Below are 20,554 nucleotides of genomic sequence, written 5' to 3'. Positions count from 1 at the left end.
AAGTCACCAGCAGTTCTTCCTTTGTACCCAAGGAGAAGGATGGGCATGTCTCTCTGTGTGGCAAATGAGAGGGAAGATTTGCCACCATGCAATTCATATTAATAGCTCAGGTGGGTTGTATCTTAGCTGTTTTACACAGCTGAATGTTCAGCCTTCTTTCAGGCCTTTATCTGTGCTGTCAGGAAGGAGTTACTAGGTCATCAACCCTTCCTCTTACTGTACTTGTGATTTTTAAATGAGGCTGGTGACGCTTACTTGCATTACCGGAACAGTCTGACTTTGCTAATGTAAATCTCCCTGAAATTGGGAAATTCTGACTCAAAGACAAAAGTTCATCATTAATTCCTCCCCTGTTGACTGGTCTGTTGTTGTCTGGTAGGGCAGCTTCTCGTAACATGGAGTAGAGGGGTTGCTTCTCCCTCCTTAAAGCATAACTCTAACTACACTTGGCTTATTGCTACGAAGGATCTGAGTGGACACTTGAAAAAAAATGCCTTCCTTTAGCAATGTTTTAAACAATTTAATTAAAAGACATGCAAGAGACACACTGAAACCAAACAGACCCCTAAAATTTCAGCAGTGTCAGTCAGGAACAGTTTCATGTTCTGAGTGGCCTTGAACTTGGGGAAAAAAGGAGAAGGACCAGAAGATAAGTGATGACTGATGCTACTACTTGATTTTAGCTTCTGTTGCCTGAAGCTGAGTGGCAGTCTTGCCCAGATACATGTGGTGAAAATCCCACAAGGTGTTTTTCAGTAAAACTCTGCTGACATTTTTCACTCTTGATAAACAATTTAGAGGAGTGCATGTACTGTATTGCTGTGTAACATAAGGCAACTTTCTTCAGTGGTCTTTAAGGAAGCTAAGGCCTGCAACTTTCTAGCCTTTTATATTGCTGGTTACAAAGTACTTCCCACTCTGAGCATGACAGAGAAGTCCACAGAGTGATGGACCTACAAAAAAAGACAGCTGTTAGCCCTGCCTTTGTTCTGGAGGGAAGCATCTTCTAACACAAAGGAAAAGTGATGGATATCTCCAAAAGCTTTCCTTTTTCACAGAGTGAGAGATGTAAAGAGGTTTCTGGCCAGTTGTTCATTTCTCAAAATCCCAATTAATTGTATTTCTTCTGCTGACTGGTGCATTCAGTCTTCCTGGAAATACATACATCAGGCAGAGCTGAGCTGTTAGCTGTTTGTTTTCAGAGGGTACAAGACTGATCTGTTTCTGCAGGATGTTTTCTGAGCATGTTTCCTCTTCAGATAAGGAATTCAAAGGATTGGTAATCACCCCATAAATGTGGTCAGTCTCCTGCACAAGGGTACAGAAATCTGCAAACTCATCAAAGGGACATGCATGGTTTTAACCCCTCCAGGAGTCTTTCTTAGGCTGTAGAGTTTTCTAAGCCTACTCAAAATATTCATTTCCATCACTTTTTCAAACAAACCCCAACCGACTGACAGAGTACACGAGGTGTATAAATGAAGGTAAAATAAACAGCAGTGAGCTGAGACACTGTAACACTAATTGACCTTGTGCAGCATTTATGCTCAATCAGTATCATTCAGCAGAAAGTCACAGGGTAGCCATGAAATTGTTGTGCTAATGCTTAACCGCTGCTGATTAATGTCTTCTGCTCTCTCACCGATTAATTTTATGGAGATTTTTAAGTCTGGTGGGAATAGCACAGCCTCAGATGATGATGTGCTCGTCTGCAAGGAGCAAAGAAAATCTCTTAAGAGGTTCTTTGCAAGTATCCTTTTGTTCAGTTTAGAGGAATAATCTCTAATATTCCTTATCAGGAGTATTATTGAAAATGGGGTGTGCTTCATCTCCATCTGACAAGCTGAGCACCACTGTGGTGGTTGACTGCTGTGGGTCAAGCTGACAACTATGTGGACTAGAACTTTCCCTTCTAAGGTTACATTCACAGGAAATACTCCCAGCGAAAGGATGTGGAACCTAAGTATGAGGCATAAACACAGTGATGAGAAAGGTTTCTCAAGGCTGCTTCTACACATCCTTCTGTTTTCTTAGAAGCCAAGAGAGTATGGGACAGGAGGGTGCTTCCCCTGACTGCTAGGTCTGTAGAAGGGTTTATACAGCTTTGTTGGAAAATCTGTGAAAATGGCCAATAAAACAGTACAGTGCTGCTTAACTTCATTCTCCCTGGAATGCAAGTATTTGTTTTTTCTATAAACCCTGCATAAGCTCTAGTTGCCTTTCCCAACTCTAGCACTGTTAGTCTAAGTTTTTGGATTTTGAGCCTTATCTGTGCTGTTCAGTGCCAAAGGTAAGCTGAAGCTGCTTGCAGTCACCTATACATGTTGCTGAAAGTGGCATATATAAGCTCAAGTGATGGATTTTGGAGAGAGTTTGTTGCTTCCCCTGTATGCTCTCCTCAGCTTTTCTCTGCACTCAGCTATCTTGCAGCCTTGTCCATGGTCAGTCATCTGGGCATTTCTTTTCACCAGTGTAACTGTTTTTATTCTGATGAGCTGCACACTATAAAGGTTGACATAAATAATTTTTTTACCATTTGCTAAGTACAGACAGTCTTCGCCTTGTGCAAGTAAAAGAAGCTGTGTGCTTGAAGAGTTTACCAGATGTATCTAAGAGTCAAATCTGCCTGTGTTTGCCATTGCAGTGTCATTGTCAGAGCACATTCAGGGTTAATTCCCTCCTTAATTCAAGATTATGGTGGGTGTATGTAGTATCAACTTGGGGCTCCTCTTGAGACTTCTTGGCTTAAGGGCACTGGACTGCCAGACTCTGCTTTGACATCCAGAGTGCTCAGGTGGCTTTGAAATCCCAGCTGCAATCAGTAACAGGGCATAGGCTGGGCCTCTCCTGCCCACACATAAAAGATATAAAAGGGGATGTTCTTGGGGGTTCTCACCAGAGCCTTTCTAGAAGAGATCTGTTTTTAACAGCAAAAATAATACTGAGCGGGACATTGTTTGGTGTGGGAGGCAGAAAATAGCATCCAGAGCAGTGTGGAAAAAAGGTGGAGACCCTGACCTGGGTGGTAAGGGAGTTTTGGGAAGAAATGTGAAGCAAGAACAGTTTTTATTCCTCTCTACTTACTTGTTATTATGAAGTTTCTCATGAATACTGGGCTCTTAGTCGAGAACCTAAGGTACACTTTGTGGTTTCGCTGGCAAATGGGTTCCTGCATCTTCTATGGTTCATGCAATGTGTAGGAGTTAATGTGAAATACTTCTGTCCTGTGATCAAGTACCATTTCATTCTTGCTTTGACCCAGATGTAAATACAACAGTGGGCACAAAGAGTGAGAATGAGGTCTGGATATTGCACAGTCTGGAAGCCTCCCATAAAGGGAGGGATAGAGAGACCAAGACCACTGGAAAGGACAAGAGCCTATGAGCAGCACTGCAGGACAAGGGCAATATTTTTAATGCCAGACTTGCAAACACGAAGTGCTTACATCTTCAGGAACATACTAAAGTTTATAAAAATCGCTACTTGTTGGCAGTATGGCAGAGAGGTAATCCTGTGCCTTGGGCTTAGGCCAGTTATGCGGAACAATCTCGACACCAAAATTATGTTGCTTAGGTGCTCAAATAGTATTTATGTTGAGGAGCGTCATCTATTTCCATATGCTTTCTTATCCAGTGGTTCTTGGTGGCAGATGCAGCTCTGGCCCCAGAACTGAAGGGGATAGAGAACATGTCTGCCTGACCTATGTGTGAAGGCAGTTGAAGAGGAATAGAGGACTTCTAACTCCTTCTTGTAAAACTGTGCCTGATGATGATGTATGACTTGCTCTCAATAGGCTGTCTCATATCCTTGATCTAGTGTCCTTGATCAGGCATCAGGTTGATGTAAATCAAGCTGCCCACGCGCACCTTGGGCTGTAGAGAGCATAAAATCTGAGTCATTTTGATACAAATAAAAAACTTTCTGACATCAGAAACAAACCAAAACTCAAGTACTTTGGCATTCAGCTATTTAGAAGTTGCTTTAAAATACACCCTCCCCCCCATTTCCTAAATTAAGTTGTGATTTATTTCTAAAACACTGATGGATTTTAGTGGCACAGAGTAACTATGATTTTTAAAAGTATTCCATCAGTGTGCAGCTCTAATTCCCACAAAGACCATTCAATTTACTTTGCATTTTGTTGAATCCTAATAAATGTTGTAACTATAAAATGTATCTAAATTCCATAGTCCTGCAAGCTGTCATTGTACAGAATTGTGGAAGATGGTTGCACATATTAGTGAAGAAAGTAACTTAATTTTTTTTAGACTAGTGGCATTGTTCAAAACTAGGGGCTGGGAAGCTACAGAGTAATATAGACTACATGACAAATATTTAACATTTTAACATTTATTTCCATCATATAGGTGTGAGGGATGTACCTATGTTTTGTCACATGAATGGCTCAGATTTAATATTGCTAGTGCTTTTAGCCTCCACCTTACATAAGGCTTTGTATAGCTTGGTTCAGTTTCAGAATAACTTTTGCATTTGCTTATTTGATGACGTAGTATGCTTGTGAACTAAGCTACAGAGATAATCAGGAGATCCAAAAAGGACCACTTGAAACAGCGCGTGGAATAAATTCGTACAGATTAAGACAGTTCTGAAATGCACTCATGTCCTGATTTCTTCACTGAAACAAGACTTCCACTTCAAGTAAGGCAGCATTCACGTAGTCCTCATTTGAACACATTCACTAAATAGAAAATAATATATAGCACAGCATATGCAACTCTCTGGTGTCTTAGAGAGTGTCTGAAAGAAGAAGCACTGCAGAAGAATTATTTCATGTAGTATAAAGGGGTGGATACCAATAGCTATTGAAGTAGAATTGTCTAATGGTAGTGATAATCTAGCTTTCAGGAAAACATCATATAAGAAAGAGAACAGTGAAATAATTTTTAAATTAAGCATTAAAGATTATTGCCTGCAGAAGTTGATGGTCATGCAAAAGCAAACTACACAACCATTTCATAGTGTCAGAAAAATCTCTCTCTCTTCCATCTTTGGATGGAAGACTAATTGTTCCATCTCCAATTCCTACCTTGCTTGAAAATTTTTTAAGGTTTTTTGATGTTTATCATTCTTCTAAAGAATCTGAAAGATTTAGGTTTCCATTTGCTCTTTTTGAAAGCAAAAAATCTTGATATGTAGTTGTGTCCTTGGAGAGAAAGCATCTAAACATCTTTTGACAACCCAGGGCATTGGAATCTGAACCCTCAGCTCCAAGTCTCATTGTTTGAAAACACATACAACACAATATAGGTAGCAAATGACAAATAAAACAGTTATTCTGGATCCTTAAAAGATGTTTATCTACTAATTCTTTCTATTTCGATGCAGTGAGTATTGCAAAATAAGAGAGATGGAAACCAGTGTGATGGTAGTGTCATAAGAAGCAAGTATCTGATACATCCAAGTGCTCTCTCATCTTTTGCATCCCACAGGCTTGTATCTGAAAACTGAAAATAATTTGCACTGGAAAATCACTAGAAAATTTTCATTTCATTTTACTATTGTGATCTGGATCTGCTGTAAATTGAAGCTGTTCAAAGCTATCAGGAAGCATATCTGACAAAAGTCAGTGGCGTACTCTGGCCCCCAAATTTGTAACAAGAGCAAGATCTGAGGAATTTAAAAATAATTGTAGTACAGCTTGTATTCTAAAACATCAGTGCTTGTCTCTTTCTTCTCATTTAACAGAGCGCAGAACAGATCAGTTCACTGTGCCGAAACTTCCAAGAAGTCCAGGCAAGTGGTATGGAAGGACAGAAGGACAACCAGGATCCACCTCCACGGCCACTGGCTCGCCACCTTTCTGATGCAGATAGACTGAGAAAAGTCATCCAAGAACTTATGGACACTGAGAAGTCTTATGTCAAGGTAAAAAATATAATCTGGCTAGCTACAGCCCTGTTTTTGAGGCTGACCATGATTTGTGGATGGTATTAACATATTTCATGCTTACCTTTATATAACTGGCCCTCTACAAGGGCCATAACCTACAAAGTCTGTTTATCTAATTGTGCCTGTTGTTTTCAACAGGCTTGCTCCTGTAATAGAGACTATAGGATTTGTTCTAGTAGCTTTAGTTCTAGTCAATTTGTATTTATATCGGAGAGTGGTAATTTGTGGGGAGTAGATACCTGCAATATGTTAACATAGGGGTTTTCCAGGGGATGTTTCCATAGTTTCCAAGATGAAAATAAATCTGGTAGAGAAACAGAATAGAGTCTCCTACAAATTAGAAAAAAAGTTTAAATGTGGAAAATAGTGCATAATTATTTTTGAATCAGCAAAGCTAAAAGGCACAGCTCCAGTTGGTTGTAGCATCACACGTATGTTATTTCTCCTCTGACTGATAAGATCCTAATTTGTTAGATGTATGTCTCTTCAAAACATGAAAACATTGCTTTCACTGACCTTCAGCAAGGAGGAATCACCTACTTTACTGGTTCTCAAAACACATACTTACAGATATCGGTACTTGCTGCAATAATGTATATGGAAAAGAAGAGAAAACGCTTTCAGTCTGTTGTTGTTAGTACATCCACCAATGCACTAATACAGCCATGTGCTGTAAAGGTTGAGGAGGCTTTACAGAACACGAACCCCCATATATATGTCCAGCTAGTGTTTCTCATAGAGGAATCGCTTGAACAAAGGTATGACCATGGAGGTCACTGCCATGTGTGAAATTTTGCACCGGGCAAAATCCTGTCAGGCTGCACATACTTGTTACAGCGTTCTCAGGGAGATGCTTGTTACTCCTTCTCCATAAGAATTTCTGCCATGTCTCTTCTCAGGGTCGGAGAGCCCTGCAGTGGGCCCCAGGCCTGCCATCACGCTTTGGTGGGGGATAGTAAGTCTTCCAAAGTGCCAACAATTCTTTGAAGAAATGACTGAAAAAGCCCCTAATTACATCCCCCCAACAACATAACTGAACACGTTAATAGCTAATAGGATTTTAAAATGTTACATGTCCTTCTGAATATTACTACTGATGTTTAAATGAGTGGCTATTTGATGCTGTTCATATACATGGACTCTTTAGAAAGCTGTCATCTGTAACATTTTTTTCCTCATGCTATACTAATATATAATTTCTTATAATCAAGCTGTAAAGCCTTGAAGATGAAACAAAAACATTACACTGAAAGAAATTTGTGTCTAATCTAGCAATCACTTTAACGCTAACAACACGCAGGTGATTTTGTTACAGAAAAGAAATTGTATCCCTAGTTGATTCCCAGAAATTACCCCTATCCTGCAGTTGTTGTATAAAGAACAGTTTCAAATTGTTACATAAAAAGTGAATGAGTTCTGTTTCTTGCAGGACTTGAGCTGCCTCTTCGAGCTATACTTGGAACCCCTTCAAAATGAAACCTTCCTTACCCAGGATGAGGTGAGGAAATAACTGAAAGATGTGCTTTTCATTCTTTTATGGGTTAAGATCTTGGCATGGGGGTTTTTCATTGCTCAGAGCATGACAGAAAAAGCAAACAATGAACATAACAATAGGAATTACACCAGTCAGTGCCTTTCTGTCTGGTGCATGCGCCACTTCTTTTTTTAAATGGTAATTGTTCTTCTGACTTAACTCCTAAGAAATCTTTGCTTTTTTGTAAGGGTTTTTTTATAAAACCCATTAGAAAAGTATTAACGAAGACATTACTGGCCTTTGCAACCTCTTCGTGTGTCACATCTCCTTAGTGGACTATTTTCACAAGACCACTGTTAGGTGCATGGAGGGCTGTACTTCATAGCCTGATGCTTTTCACACAGATGGAGTCCTTGTTTGGCAGCCTGCCAGAAATGCTGGATTTCCAGAAGGTGTTTTTGGAGACCCTTGAAGATGGAATATCTTCTTCCTCGGATTTTAATACACTGGAAACACCATCCCAGTTCCGGGTAAATATTTTGTCATTTAATACTTTGTAGTGTGCCTGCAAATGTTTGTGAAAATCTGGCTTTAAGAACTCTAAGTGTAGGGGTGCTTTTGTTTGAAGCTTTACTTTGGATTACAGACAACTATTCAGCAGTGAAAGATTAGTGCTATTTTTCATGGTTTTAGCTTCCTCTTTCCCATGGCAGAAGATGCAACATGGAAGATGCAGCGTAGACTGAGTATGCTGTAAACTATCAATGCTTACGATGCAGAACTCCTTTGTAGAAAGGTTATTGTCACTGGACTGAATTCTGCCCTACCCTGTGCTCCTCCCCACTGTGCCCAGTTCACCTGCTACAGATCAGGAGCTTTTTTTCCTGTTAAATGCCACATGAGTTGCTCATGTTGTGAGGTCCAAGAAGAGGGCCTACAAAGTGTAAACGGCTGTAGACTATGCCCTCACTGTGCCATCTTGCTCAGGGTAGCACCACTCAGTACCTGCCCTAACTGTAAGAAGTAGATTTCCCAGAGATGGTGTCACTGTCATAGAACCAGGGGAAACTGCTGGCAGGTGTCCCAGACACTTGGTGCCTTTTGTGGAGCAAACATTGATTAAAAAGAGGGGAGAGGGCTGCTCTTCTCCTCCCCCTCCTCCTCCTTCACTACTCCTCTTCCTTATCTTTACTTTGGGAAGCATTTTTCTAAAAACATCTCCCTTGTGATTCAGTCCCTCCCACATCTTCACAACCTCCCCTTCATCCAAGAGCATCAGAGGTGCCCTGTAATTACCACCTGCCTGAAAAATGAAAAATAGTTGGAAAGCAATCCTCTGTGTTTGTTTTACAGTTCCTTCTGGCTTTGGCACTTCTGTGCCTTGCTTCCTATTGCTCATGTTTTTTCCCAGCACAAGATACCCTGTTATATTGTTGATTTTCGTTCCTGTGCTGCCTGAAAGATACAGTAAGACAGAGTGTCTGCAGTGGTGTTACCTGCTAAGAGAGAATGGAGACAATTACAGGCTTTGCCTAAATAGGCTGAAGTTTGTGCCCAGAGAAATACAGAAACATTCTGGAATACTACCAATAGTATATTAATGATTTTTTTATATATATATATATATACACACACATATATAGGACAGGTGTAGAAAGATAGCAAATAATCACAGTGTTGAGCCTCTGTGTTATGTGCCTGAACATTTATTTAGGATTCCAGTAATGAAGTAATATTTTGATTGTGTTGATTTCAGAAATTGCTGTTTTCTCTTGGAGGCTCCTTTCTGTATTATGCTGACCACTTTAAACTGTACAGTGGCTTCTGCGCAAACCACATCAAAGTTCAGAAAGTTCTTGAGAGAGGTAATTTATTGTCTTCATTATTGTAATTCATGTGCATGAATTTAAACTGCAGTGAACTGCCGTAACAAATCTCATCAACTTGCAGAGAGTACTGGTACAAAGCAAGGGCCAACCGGGTATGTTTCAACAGGAATAGTTAAGATTTGCAGTTCTGCTGGAGTATGATATAGAACTGAAGGGATAAGATTCCTTTTGTAACATCCAGGCAGTAGCCTGAATTGCTACAGAAACCTTCTTCCACAAGTTTGTGCCCTCTGCAGATCCAGTTCATACTCCAAAAAGAAGCAACAAATGGGAGAGTAAGTTACGAGTTACTTCCTCTGCCATCACTTTATTAATTTGATGCAGAAGAAATCTGTAGCGCAGTGGAAAAATTACATTGAGGAATAATGTCACCTTGATATAATTGTTCTCTTACCCCTTATGTATGTTATTTAATGCAGGAAATTATTATGAAATTAAATGTGTAAACTGCTTTGTAAACCATCTATTGAAAAGGGTGAGGCTTTTGGTGCTGGTTACAAGTTGCAGTTCTGTGCTTTCAAATTATTGTAGCTTCTATGACTTCCACGTTCAATTGACCAACTCTTTTATTTACATCTAGCCAAAACAGATAGTGCCTTTAAAGCCTTTCTGGATGCTCGAAATCCCACAAAGCAACATTCTTCTACACTGGAGTCCTATCTCATAAAGCCTGTTCAGAGAGTGCTGAAATACCCACTGCTTTTAAAAGAGCTGGTGTCTCTGACAGACAATGAGAGCGAGGAGCACTATCATTTGACAGGTAACTTCTTCCTTTCTTCTACAGGAATTAACATGAGTTAAGTTTTATTTCCAGCCCTTTCTGAAGATGCAGGTAGCCATTTTGGTAGATGTCGCAGAATTAATCAAAACCTAGAGAGAATTTCCTCCCTCTCCTTAAAAATAATGAGTAGGTTTTTTGTGCTTTTAGCAAAAAGTCCTACTTGGTATGTCCAAGTCCCTTTGAGAAGAAGATATGCCCAGGATTTGTTATGACAAATACGACTGGGGTCTTTCTCCTCAATTCTTGCACAGGAGCATCTCAGGTCATAGTGCTGATTTTTTTTTTTCCTCCACTTGGGAAACACTGACCAAAGCTCCATCTTGTGGTGGTTACTCAGTTCTTAAAATGTATCAACGTTTAACAAAGCCACAGAAGAAAATTTTAGTTTTTTGAGGTTTGGCTGTGACTCTCGCTTACGTAGGAGAGATCTGTGTCAAAGCTTTGCAGTCTTCCCACGTAGAAAGACTTGTCTGTCCAATATATATTAGAGTTGATTGTTTTTCTAGGTTTGCATGCTTGGGACTTCACCCTGGCAAATTCTAGTTCAAGTTTGTCAGCACCTGGTGGATGAAAGTCTAGAGATTCATTTCATGGATTGATTGTCATTTTAACAAAATACATTCAGGCAAAATACACTGTCAGCAAAAAGTCAGGAGGCTGTTACTGACTTAAAAGGGAGCTTCTAATACGGTTTCCATGCCCTTACAACCAAGGTGGGGACTTACTTGCAGGTCAGGATGGATGCCAAACTGCTAAAAGGCTGCACTGTTAAGAGCTGGCAGGACTGGAGAAACTAAGCGCCCTTCTCCAACTCCTTTCTGAATTAACACACAAAAGTCAAATGAAATCTAGTGTCATTCTTGCTTATAAAACAAAATGTAAGCAAAACCTGACTACCAGCATTTAATTTCATGGGTACAATCCATGAGGAACTTGTACAACCTAGCACTGTATTTCTTTGTCTATTCTGTGGTGAGCCATATGCAATTTGTTTCTATTAAAGCTTATCAGATGACTTATCCTAGTAGGGGTGTAGATTAGAGATCCTAGTGGTCCTAGATATACAAGATGTAAAACCTAACTGGGTTTAGTATCATATTGATAGGAGTATTCATATATTTGGGGGCTCATCACTGGAATGCATATTGCAGCCTTTTCAGGCACTTAAGACACCAGACAAGCATTTTTCACCTACTCTGATCAGGAAGCATACCTTCTACTGTTGCTGTGAGAGCACTGGTATAAAGCTAGAATTCTGTTCACCAAACCTTGGGAATGCTGTGTCATTTTGCCTGCCTCAAGTGGTATTCAATAAAAAATGACATCTTCAGAAAATACAATTGAATTACATAGCTGTCTATGAAATTTTTAAACCTTATAGAAGCGCTGAAGGCAATGGAAAAAGTAGCAAGTCACATCAATGAGATGCAGAAGATATATGAAGATTATGGCACTGTATTTGACCAACTGGTTGCAGATCAAAGTGGAACAGAGAAGGAGGTGAGAGAAAGAGCAACATGTTTTATTCACTTCTGAAGCATTATCCCACTTGCCGTTGAATGTTTTATCTCTTCCTGAGGTAATTTTGGGAACTTATTTGTGTTGGGCTTCCTCCATTCTCCTTTAATATTTTGACTTCCATTTCATATCTGCCTGTCAAATTTCTTTTTGTCAGTAGGTTACAGTAAAATTTTCAGACAGCTGCCAGAGCCGCCTTCTGGACTGACAGGAATTACAAGCAGGAGTAGACATAATTCTTTGTAGGAAAAATCCTCCTTTTCTCAAACGTTGCAGAGATCATCTGTGCCCCAGGGCATTCAGACTTTATGCTATAGAGTTCTTAAGTTCTTAGATATTTTTTCACCCGTATAAATGAAAATGGCAATTTGAGGGATTTCACATTAAGGTCTGCTATTCTCATTCTCTACACTTGCAGCTCTGAGGCATCCATGGGCATTTGTCAGAGCAAAAACCATTAGTTAAACAGACTGTGTGCACACATCTCCCAGAACTGGGGCAGCAAGGTCTCAACTTCTCTATTTACATCAAACGATTACTAAGCAGATCAAATCCATAAAGGTGAAAGTCAGATATGAGAGATACCAACTCATTTGTTTTATTTCCTCCTAGTAAAAGCCAAATCACCACTGTGGGCTACCTGGTTTCCCATCATTTATGGGGAAACAAAACTTGACAGCCTGGGAGGTTCCTCACAGTATTATGTTGTGTCCCACAGAAGAAAGCAGGCTCAGAGTACAAGGCCTTCCTTAATTCGGCTATTGGCAGTGTCATTAATACTCATTACTCTATAAAAATTAAAGATACTTCCAGCTAATAAATCAGCCAGTTCACAACTGTATATTATATAATATGTAAGTAAGTGACAGATCATCATACCAACTTAATATTCTTCTAAGTTATTAATAGTAAGAACTTCAATCCAACTTCAGTAACTTAGGGGCTATTACTTTTTATAGTTGTTACCTATTTTAAAAAGGGGATTACTCACACTTTTCCTGCTGTAGTGCAGATCTCTCTGCCTTTCTCTCTGTACATAAATACAGAAGACATAGATCCTTAAAGTTACTGATGTGTACTCATTAACATTTTACTCACATATGTGGATCGCAGCACCAATGTATATATTTATACTATTTAGTTATATTATCTACTGTTCTAATTTAATACAGGTGACAGAGCTTTCAATGGGAGAACTTCTGATGCACTCTATAGTTTCCTGGCTGAATCCTTTCCCATCGCTGAGCAAAGCAAGAAAAGACCTTGAACTTACAGTGTTTGGTAAGTGTCTTCCTTAATGACTCTGCTCTTTCAAATCTAAAGATTGCCATATTAAATCTTCGCACAAGATGAAAGCCACCATCTCCTTCCCCTGTAGCCATGTGATATATAGGGTAGACTTACATCTGAAAAAATACATAGTTGCATTTCCTAATATGAAAAAAGTTTCCATTCGTTTGTTTGCTGTTGCTTTTGCTCTCCTGCCTGTATGTAAGCTATGGAAATGAGTGATTTTCAAAAGGCAGTATTCTCTTTAGAACTATCTGCTAAACCAAGCTTTCAAAGGAAGCTGGTAGGAAAACCATGATTTATTCTACTCTTGTGAATTCAGGCTAATTTCTGCTTTACAGCTACTGCTTCGAAATCCCCATCCAGATTATTTTAACCTGAAAAATGGATGTGGAAATGATAGCATACAAGCAAGGGTTTTATTTAATAGTGTATATATACAATTAATCATTTAATAATTACCTAAGTAAATCTGCCAGTGAAACATCTTAGGCACTTGTCCATTTCTTTAAATAGTATTTCTTTAAGATGTCATTGGATAAGCACCTACAGAACAAATCCAGGTAGGTGAGAGACAAGTTTCTCTTTCTCAGGGCTGTCATGCACATCTTCCCTGGGAAGCACGACAGGTTAGGGGAGGGGATGCTTCCAACAGAACAAAGAGGAACTACCTGCCAGGTTCCTTGGATGAGCTTCTCAGTGATCCATGTATGCCAGACACTTCCCAGCGGGACATGGCCTGATGCTTCGCTTAGACTGCTCGTCTGCCACTTGGGAAACCGAGTTTTATTCTTACTTCAAACCCTATGTGGGTAGCTTAGAAAATGCACCTAATATGTGAACTGAAGGAAACTGCCAAGCTCTTGGATTAATGCTGTGCTTGCTATGGCCGCATCCTGGCTTCACGTAGGGATGAGACTCAACTGCATACCAGCACCCCTCTCTCCTACTCTGCTGGAAGGAAACATGGATGCATGAGCCTGGATAGAGCTATTACTGCCCTCGAGTCCGATCTGGGATCCAGGTCTGCTCTGCAGAGCCATCTCTTAGTTCGCCTGCAGCTTCAATGCCCCGTGTTTCTGCTCCTCCTTACAGATGAGAGAGAACATGTCCCTGCCTCCCTGGAGACTGAAAGATTAGATAATGTTAGTGATCCACTGCAGTTGGATGTTGTGGAAGCCTGAGATGGAACAGTAGGAATTGCAATGTTCGAGTTTCCAACTAAACAAATGCTGAACTGCAGGAAAAACAGACTTAGTGTCCTTTTTCACAGTACTCTCCTGCCATAGGCCCTTCACTCCACTTGAAAACGTACACTGATTACAAAAAGAAAATCTGAACCTTTACATCTAACCTACATCTGCTGTATTTGTTTATGTGAAGACTTACAGGAGGCAGATTGCTGGTAGTTTTGGAATAAATGTGCAGAAAGGCTTCATCCTAAATATTTAGAACAAAATCTGAGGAAAAATTACTAACACTGCATGAACAAATGTAGGATGAAAAACCCAGCTGTCGTCTTAATACAGGGCAGGTGCTTTTCAAATCACTTTGCTTATCTCATCCTTCACATTCCCATGAATACAATAATCAGCTTCTCCAATATAATATTTTCATTGAACATTACACCTGTAATTAACAGTTTTCCTTCTTCTTTTTTAGTTTTTAAGAGGGCTGTAATACTGGTGTATAAGGAGAACTACAAACTGAAAAAGAAAATGGTAAGTCTGGTATCAGTGGAGGTGGTGGGTGTTTACACACAGGATCCTACTGCAGTGTGAGATGGACCATAGCAGTGTTGAAGGGGGAGTGACTGCGGTGAAACGCCACCTTCCCTTGCTAGGCTGGAATTCTAGCTATCACAGCTCAAACAAGTGCTCAGTATCTGTGTAGCAGTTAATATTTTTTGTTATTTAGTAAGCAGCAGCATCTTATCTGTGTGAGCCTCATGTTAATTCCATCAGGTGGAATATGAAACATTGCCATGTAGGAATCATTAATTCTTCCAGATGGCATTTACGATGGCCTACCTTAACACAGTGTGTAGGTTAAAGACCTCTGTTTACAGACCCTTGATCACCCTGGAAGGAAAGGAAAAGGGTCATTATAAACATAACCTCCTCTGTCCCCATCTACAAAACTGGAATGCTGAAGTCAAGTCACAAGTTGTATATCCTGAGTACCAGTGGGGAAGTACTGCACCATGCTTATCATAACAGATGGAGGAGCTTTAAAAGTAGCAGCACCATCTACATGATTAATGTATTCCGCTAATCAACAGTCTGCAGGTTCCTTCATGGGAAACTCGTTCCCTAGTAGTACTTACATGCAAAGTATTATTTTTATCCATTAAAAACAAGTGCTTTTAAAAGTTGAAGCAATTAAGAATTCCAAAGGTTGTGTCTATCACCATTTCAACTACATTTACAAGCACATATTAGGGTACTGAAGGAAAAAGTCTAGGTTCTCTTCAGAGGCAGGTCTTTTAAGAGTAACACAACAAAAACCCACTTTTTTATTTCTTGGAAATATCCTTGTTGTTTTTCTTTTTGCAGCCTACTAATGTTCGTGCTGCACATAGTTATGGTGACTTGGATCCATTTAAATTTCGTTGGCTGATTCCTTTATCTGCTCTTCAAGTTCGACTGGGGAACACAGCAGGTAATTCCCTTGCACTCAGTACTTTAGGATTGAATGCTTTTCTGGGATTCCGTAATACTACTTCTTCCATATGTCCTTCTGCAGCCTCTGGAAACAGGCAGATATAGAGAAAATGGTATCTATTGTTGCCGCTACACTCAGGAGGTACAGGCTTGATACATTAACAGACTTTCTTCATTTGGTATGTTGGCTTCTTCCATGACTTCAGGAAGATAAAACATGACGTGAAGGAATGACAATAGAAATCCCCAATGAAAAGATACCATGAACAGGAAGGTGATTTACCATGGTTGGTGTCCTGGTGACGCCCTTATGCTGTGTGTGCTGACCCTTGAATTTTCCCAAATGTGGGAAAGTTGACTGTGTCATCTGTGGTAGTAGAGGGCTGTTTTTATTTTTCCCTTCGAGTTGATCTTTATGATCCTATCCAGTTCTGTATCTTCTGTAAAGTGTCACTAGGTGTTTAGAGCAAATAAAGGCTTTCTGCACCTGGGAGAAGGCCCTTTAAGGCTGCAAGAAGCAGTAAGAATGGGGGAAAGCAACTCTCCAAGAGAGAAGTTATCAAAGGCAGCACTAGGCTGCTGCAACTGGCTGAGTTCAGGGGACTCTCCTTCCCTTGGGTTCCATCTCAGGTGAGATCTGTGGATCTACCCATGGCTACATTAACACTGCCTCCAGAGTGGAGGAGCTCTACACTGGACTTTCTAATGCTGAAGATTTTGTAAGTACATACAAAAATAACGTTTCCTTCCATGCACAGGAACAGAGAACAGCTGTATCTGGGAACTGATTCACACAAAGTCAGAACTAGAAGGGAGGCCAGAAACAATTTTTCAGTTGTGCAGCAGGTAAGCTTTACATGGAGGCTGTATTTAACAAATCACATTAAGGGAATTAAAAAAATAAAATATTTTCCCCTGCGTGACCTTTGCATCAGCACTTCTGATGTGGTTCTCACTCTTTGAATTCAGGCACTATGCCAGTGTTTAACTTCATGAAGTATAATAGTAGCACATAAAGATGATAGCTGCAGAACCACTACTGAAGCAAGCTGCTTTAGAAAAACCACTGCACTAAAGCCCATCAGCAGAAAGGAGGCAGACAGACTTTATCCTGATAGTATCTAACTTCACAGGGGAAAATTAGGTTATCTGTTTTCTTAAACTTGCAGTGACTGTGAGAACAAGACTAACATCGTAAAGGTGATCCGCTCTATTTTGCGGGAGAATTTCAGACGTCACATAAAATGTGAACTACCACTGGAGAAAACATGTAAAGATCGCCTTGTCCCACTCAAGAACCGTGTACCTGCCACAGCCAAACTGGGTAAGAAACACATTCTCAAAGTGAAAAATGGAGATGCCAGTGCTGGCAGAAGATTTGCAATTATTACCATGACTGTAGTGTGTCATGTGGCAGACCCACAAATCCCACTTCTATTTTGTGCTCGGGAAGGTGGTAGTTTCTCCACAATTCAGTGCATGACAAGGGCTAGAGGAGATAAGCAAGCTTATGACACTGTGATGTCATTAGCTCTCTTAAGGAAAGACTTAATAAGGCCCCAATTAATTTTGCTGGGAAGAAACAGACTCCATTCAGCATGCAGTATTAGTGTTCTTTCCTCTGGGTTTCCTTTAGTAACTCGGCCCTGGTAACATTTAACACTAAAACAACTGGCAAAAGGCAGGGGTCTTGCTTCTTTCAATGCACTAAATCTGCATCCCAGCAGATACCCCAATTAAGTACAGGCTTCAGAGAGTTTAGTTAAATGAGTAGTATTTCTCCATCTGATCAGTTCTCTGTAAAACCCCCTTAACATCACAGGAACTGGGACAGTTCAACTCCCACCTACAACCTGGCCCTCCACTGCTTGAGGTGCCTGAATCAGTCATGCTTTCCCGCGGATGTGTGTAAATCATTACTACAATTTTTGGAGGATTTTGTATGTATTACACATAAAGGCAAGCATATAGCCCTGGGGTAGGTGGAATGAAAACTCTGACACAGGATTGCACTGTCGGTATCAGAATGCTGTCGCATCTGACCTGGGATGATTATCAAATGAGACTACATGCACTGTAATTATAAATGGGCTATTGAGACAGATTGTATAACCAGCTGATGTTTTGCTGAAAAAATAAACCTGACTTTTTCCTCCGCACAGCTTCCACGAGGTCCTTGAAGCTACTGAAAAAGTCATCCAGTAGCGAGTGGAATGGTGACTCGGGGAAAGGCACCTTCCAGGACTCTGATGAGTGCAGCCTGAGCAGCAGTACGCAGAGCAGCAGCTGCCACACCGCCGAGAGCATACAGGAGCCAAAAAATTCCTCTGCCGATAAACATGTACAGAGCTGTGCATCCGACTTTTCTAACATTCTTGTCAAAGAATCTGATATTCTCAGTGATGATGATGACGACGATGATGACTTTCGAGGCCTAAAGAAGGGCAGCCCTACAAAAGACATTGAAATACAGTTCCAACGGCTGAAGATTTCAGAGGAACCGAGTACTGACTCTGAACGGGATCAGGCTCCTGAAAATGAGGAAGGAGATGGCTTTGAGACAGGACAGCATCCAAAGCTGGTGCGTGGCCACTTCTGCCCAGTGAAGAGAAAAGTAAACAGCACGAAGCGTAACAGAGGAACTTTAATGGCAATGCAACAACGTCACCAGTCCCTTGACAGTCACTCTGATGCTGCAAACCTGGATCTGAACTCTATTTTAGAGAGAGAATTTAGCGTCCAGAGTTTAACATCTGTAGTTAATGAGGACTGTTTTTATGAAGCTGTGGAGAGGCACGGGAAATCCTAGCTTTCTAAGCACTATATTTAAAATATTCATTTGAAGTCCACATAAAATTCCACAAACTTATTTTGCTTTAAAACTAGTAAATTCATGGAAGCTGCAGGAAAACTACTATCTGATTTTGTGCACTAATACATTTTTTTCCACAAAAACAGCTGTAAAGGATTCTTAAGTTATTTTAATTTATTGTGGATCAAAATAGATTAAGTTGGCCAAGGTCTGTAAACTAGTTCATCCCTTTCAAGCAGTTATTAAGATGATGTAGTGTTCTTGGGGAGGGGAAGGGAAGGACGGCCTCCTTAGTATTTTAAGTAATGTGGAAAAGGTGCTAGTGAGTAGCATTGCAAAATGAATTTTTCAATACCTTGGGCATTTTATTTCTTTGGTTTTCATTTTTGCTTTATTTAAAGCAGAATTAAGTTATTTTAATGTGTTTTAGTGCACAACAGTGCAGAAATTTCATTTTTGTAAGTTTTAAGATGCTGTTTATACTTTATATATATATGTGTAAATACAAAAACGAAGCTTGGCCTGTAATCTTTTATTTGACTGTATTTTTTATTTTCTCTACCAGCCTGTACAGTAAAAGACAAATAAGTATAGCCATGTTTTCTACTTGTTATCATGCTGCTTTTCTCTAGTTGGAGCTTTAAATCCCAAATTCTTTGCTTTTGCATAAAAGAGTAGAGTACTAGCAGACCTTGAGGCAATCTGTGCACTTTATCATCCTTTAAGCCAGTCACCTGAGTATATTTATACAAGAGTTTTGGCTTTTGTTTTTTAAATTACTCTTCACAGTAGGATGCTCCAGGATAAAAAGAGCACAAAAACCCAAATATTGTCTTACATGCTGAAGTATGAAAAGTATTTTTTCTTATGTTTCAATAATGCACTTTCATTCATACAAAACTCAATTATCTCAGAAGTATCCCAACCTAATTACATGTCTCACAAAATACTTTGTTCTTGGTATGTGTTCTAGCCATTCCCCTGAAGTAAAAAGAACCTGTAGGGACCTTGTAACTGGACTGTCTTTTCACTTTTGCCTGCAGCTGAATGGAATGAATAAATAAAATGAGAAAGCCCTCTCCCTCTACCACTTTCTCAAAAGTAGTTCTTCCATACCTGCACAGATATAGGAATATATAAGCTTCCTCTTACTGAGTCAACACCTCTAGATCAAGGAGTTAAAACTAATAAAAAAGGTAGTCTGCTGCATTACAGCTGTTACAACTGATTTTCCTCTTCAGTCTGTTCAGGCTGACTGGTACTTATAAGCAAATCCGTCTTCTTCTTTAGCTTTAGTTCCTCTCTGTAATTGTACACAAAAAGGCTTGGGTCTTCATCACACATTTTCCTGTACGTATTGCACAGATTTCTAAACTGGGACATGGAGAGCTGAAAAGGACGCAGAGTTGGATCAACATTTGCTGTCATCATCAGCTGTTCTGTTCTTTTTAAACGTCCACTTTCAGGAAACAAAGTCCTAAAAGGTGTGGGGAGAAGACAAACAAAGTCAAACAATTCAGAGAGACAATTCAGTTTCCCTAAAGAAAAACAGGATCCTCTTGGGAATTTAATTAATACAGGTTTACTATTAAGTATGTCATCATTTTAGCTCTGGCACTCTTAATATAGCTGATTATCTAAGCAAATGGAAACATACATGTTTACTCTGTGGCCAGATGCATTCACACCGCTCTCTTACAACTTCCCCAAATTTCAATGAATAGTATTAGCTCAAGTGATTTTTAATGCCTCACAAAAATGCATACTACAAAGTGCAAACTATTGAAAGGACTATCTCTTTCTTGGCAGTAGTTCTCAGAATCACAGAATTATCTAGGTTGGAAAGGACCTTGAAGATCATCTAGTCCAACCATTAACCTAACACTGCCAGTTCCCAACTATACCATATCCCTCAGCGCTATGTCAACCCACCTCTTGAACACCTCCAGGGATGGGGACTCCACCACCTCCCTGGGCAGCCCATTCCAATGCCTAACAACCCGTTCTGTAAAGAAATGCTTCCTAATATCCAGTCTAAACCTTCCCTGGCACAACTTGAGGCCATTACCTCTTGTCCTATCGCTTGTTACTTGGTTAAAGAGACTCATCCCCAGCTCTCTGCAACCTCCTTTCAGGTAGTTGTAGAGGGCGATGAGGTCTCCCCTCAGCCTCCTCTTCTCCAGACTAAACAACCCCAGTTCCCTCAGCCGCTCCTCG

The 20,554-nt window shown here is 40.1% G+C and overlaps 2 protein-coding genes across 7 annotated transcripts in view; one reads left to right on the top strand and one right to left on the bottom strand.

Moving 5' to 3' along the window:
- The window catches only part of TIAM2 (TIAM Rac1 associated GEF 2), a 92,097-nt gene extending 73,232 nt beyond the window's left edge, over positions 1-18,865 (top strand). For all 3 annotated transcript variants that reach the window (XM_074862781.1, XM_074862782.1, XM_074862783.1), the window contains 12 exons: positions 5,707-5,886; positions 7,340-7,408; positions 7,789-7,914; positions 9,141-9,249; positions 9,854-10,033; positions 11,436-11,554; positions 12,745-12,853; positions 14,525-14,583; positions 15,418-15,523; positions 16,284-16,371; positions 16,695-16,849; positions 17,688-18,865. In XM_074862781.1, the coding sequence (XP_074718882.1) occupies positions 5,707-5,886; positions 7,340-7,408; positions 7,789-7,914; positions 9,141-9,249; positions 9,854-10,033; positions 11,436-11,554; positions 12,745-12,853; positions 14,525-14,583; positions 15,418-15,523; positions 16,284-16,371; positions 16,695-16,849; positions 17,688-18,334 (1,947 nt within the window). In that variant the 3' untranslated portion in view covers positions 18,335-18,865. The remainder of the gene's footprint in view (positions 1-5,706; positions 5,887-7,339; positions 7,409-7,788; positions 7,915-9,140; positions 9,250-9,853; positions 10,034-11,435; positions 11,555-12,744; positions 12,854-14,524; positions 14,584-15,417; positions 15,524-16,283; positions 16,372-16,694; positions 16,850-17,687) is intronic.
- A 2-nt stretch (positions 18,866-18,867) lies between these two features.
- Positions 18,868-20,554, bottom strand: part of TFB1M (transcription factor B1, mitochondrial) — a 34,480-nt gene continuing 32,793 nt past the window's right edge. For all 4 annotated transcript variants that reach the window (XM_074862794.1, XM_074862797.1, XM_074862798.1 and 1 more), the window contains one exon: positions 18,868-19,814. In XM_074862794.1, the coding sequence (XP_074718895.1) occupies positions 19,556-19,814 (259 nt within the window). In that variant the 3' untranslated portion in view covers positions 18,868-19,555. The remainder of the gene's footprint in view (positions 19,815-20,554) is intronic.

Source organism: Strix uralensis, chromosome 3 (assembly GCF_047716275.1).
Source record: "Strix uralensis isolate ZFMK-TIS-50842 chromosome 3, bStrUra1, whole genome shotgun sequence".
Taxonomy (NCBI): Eukaryota; Metazoa; Chordata; class Aves; order Strigiformes; family Strigidae; genus Strix; species Strix uralensis.
This window is presented reverse-complemented; position numbering and strand designations above follow the sequence as displayed.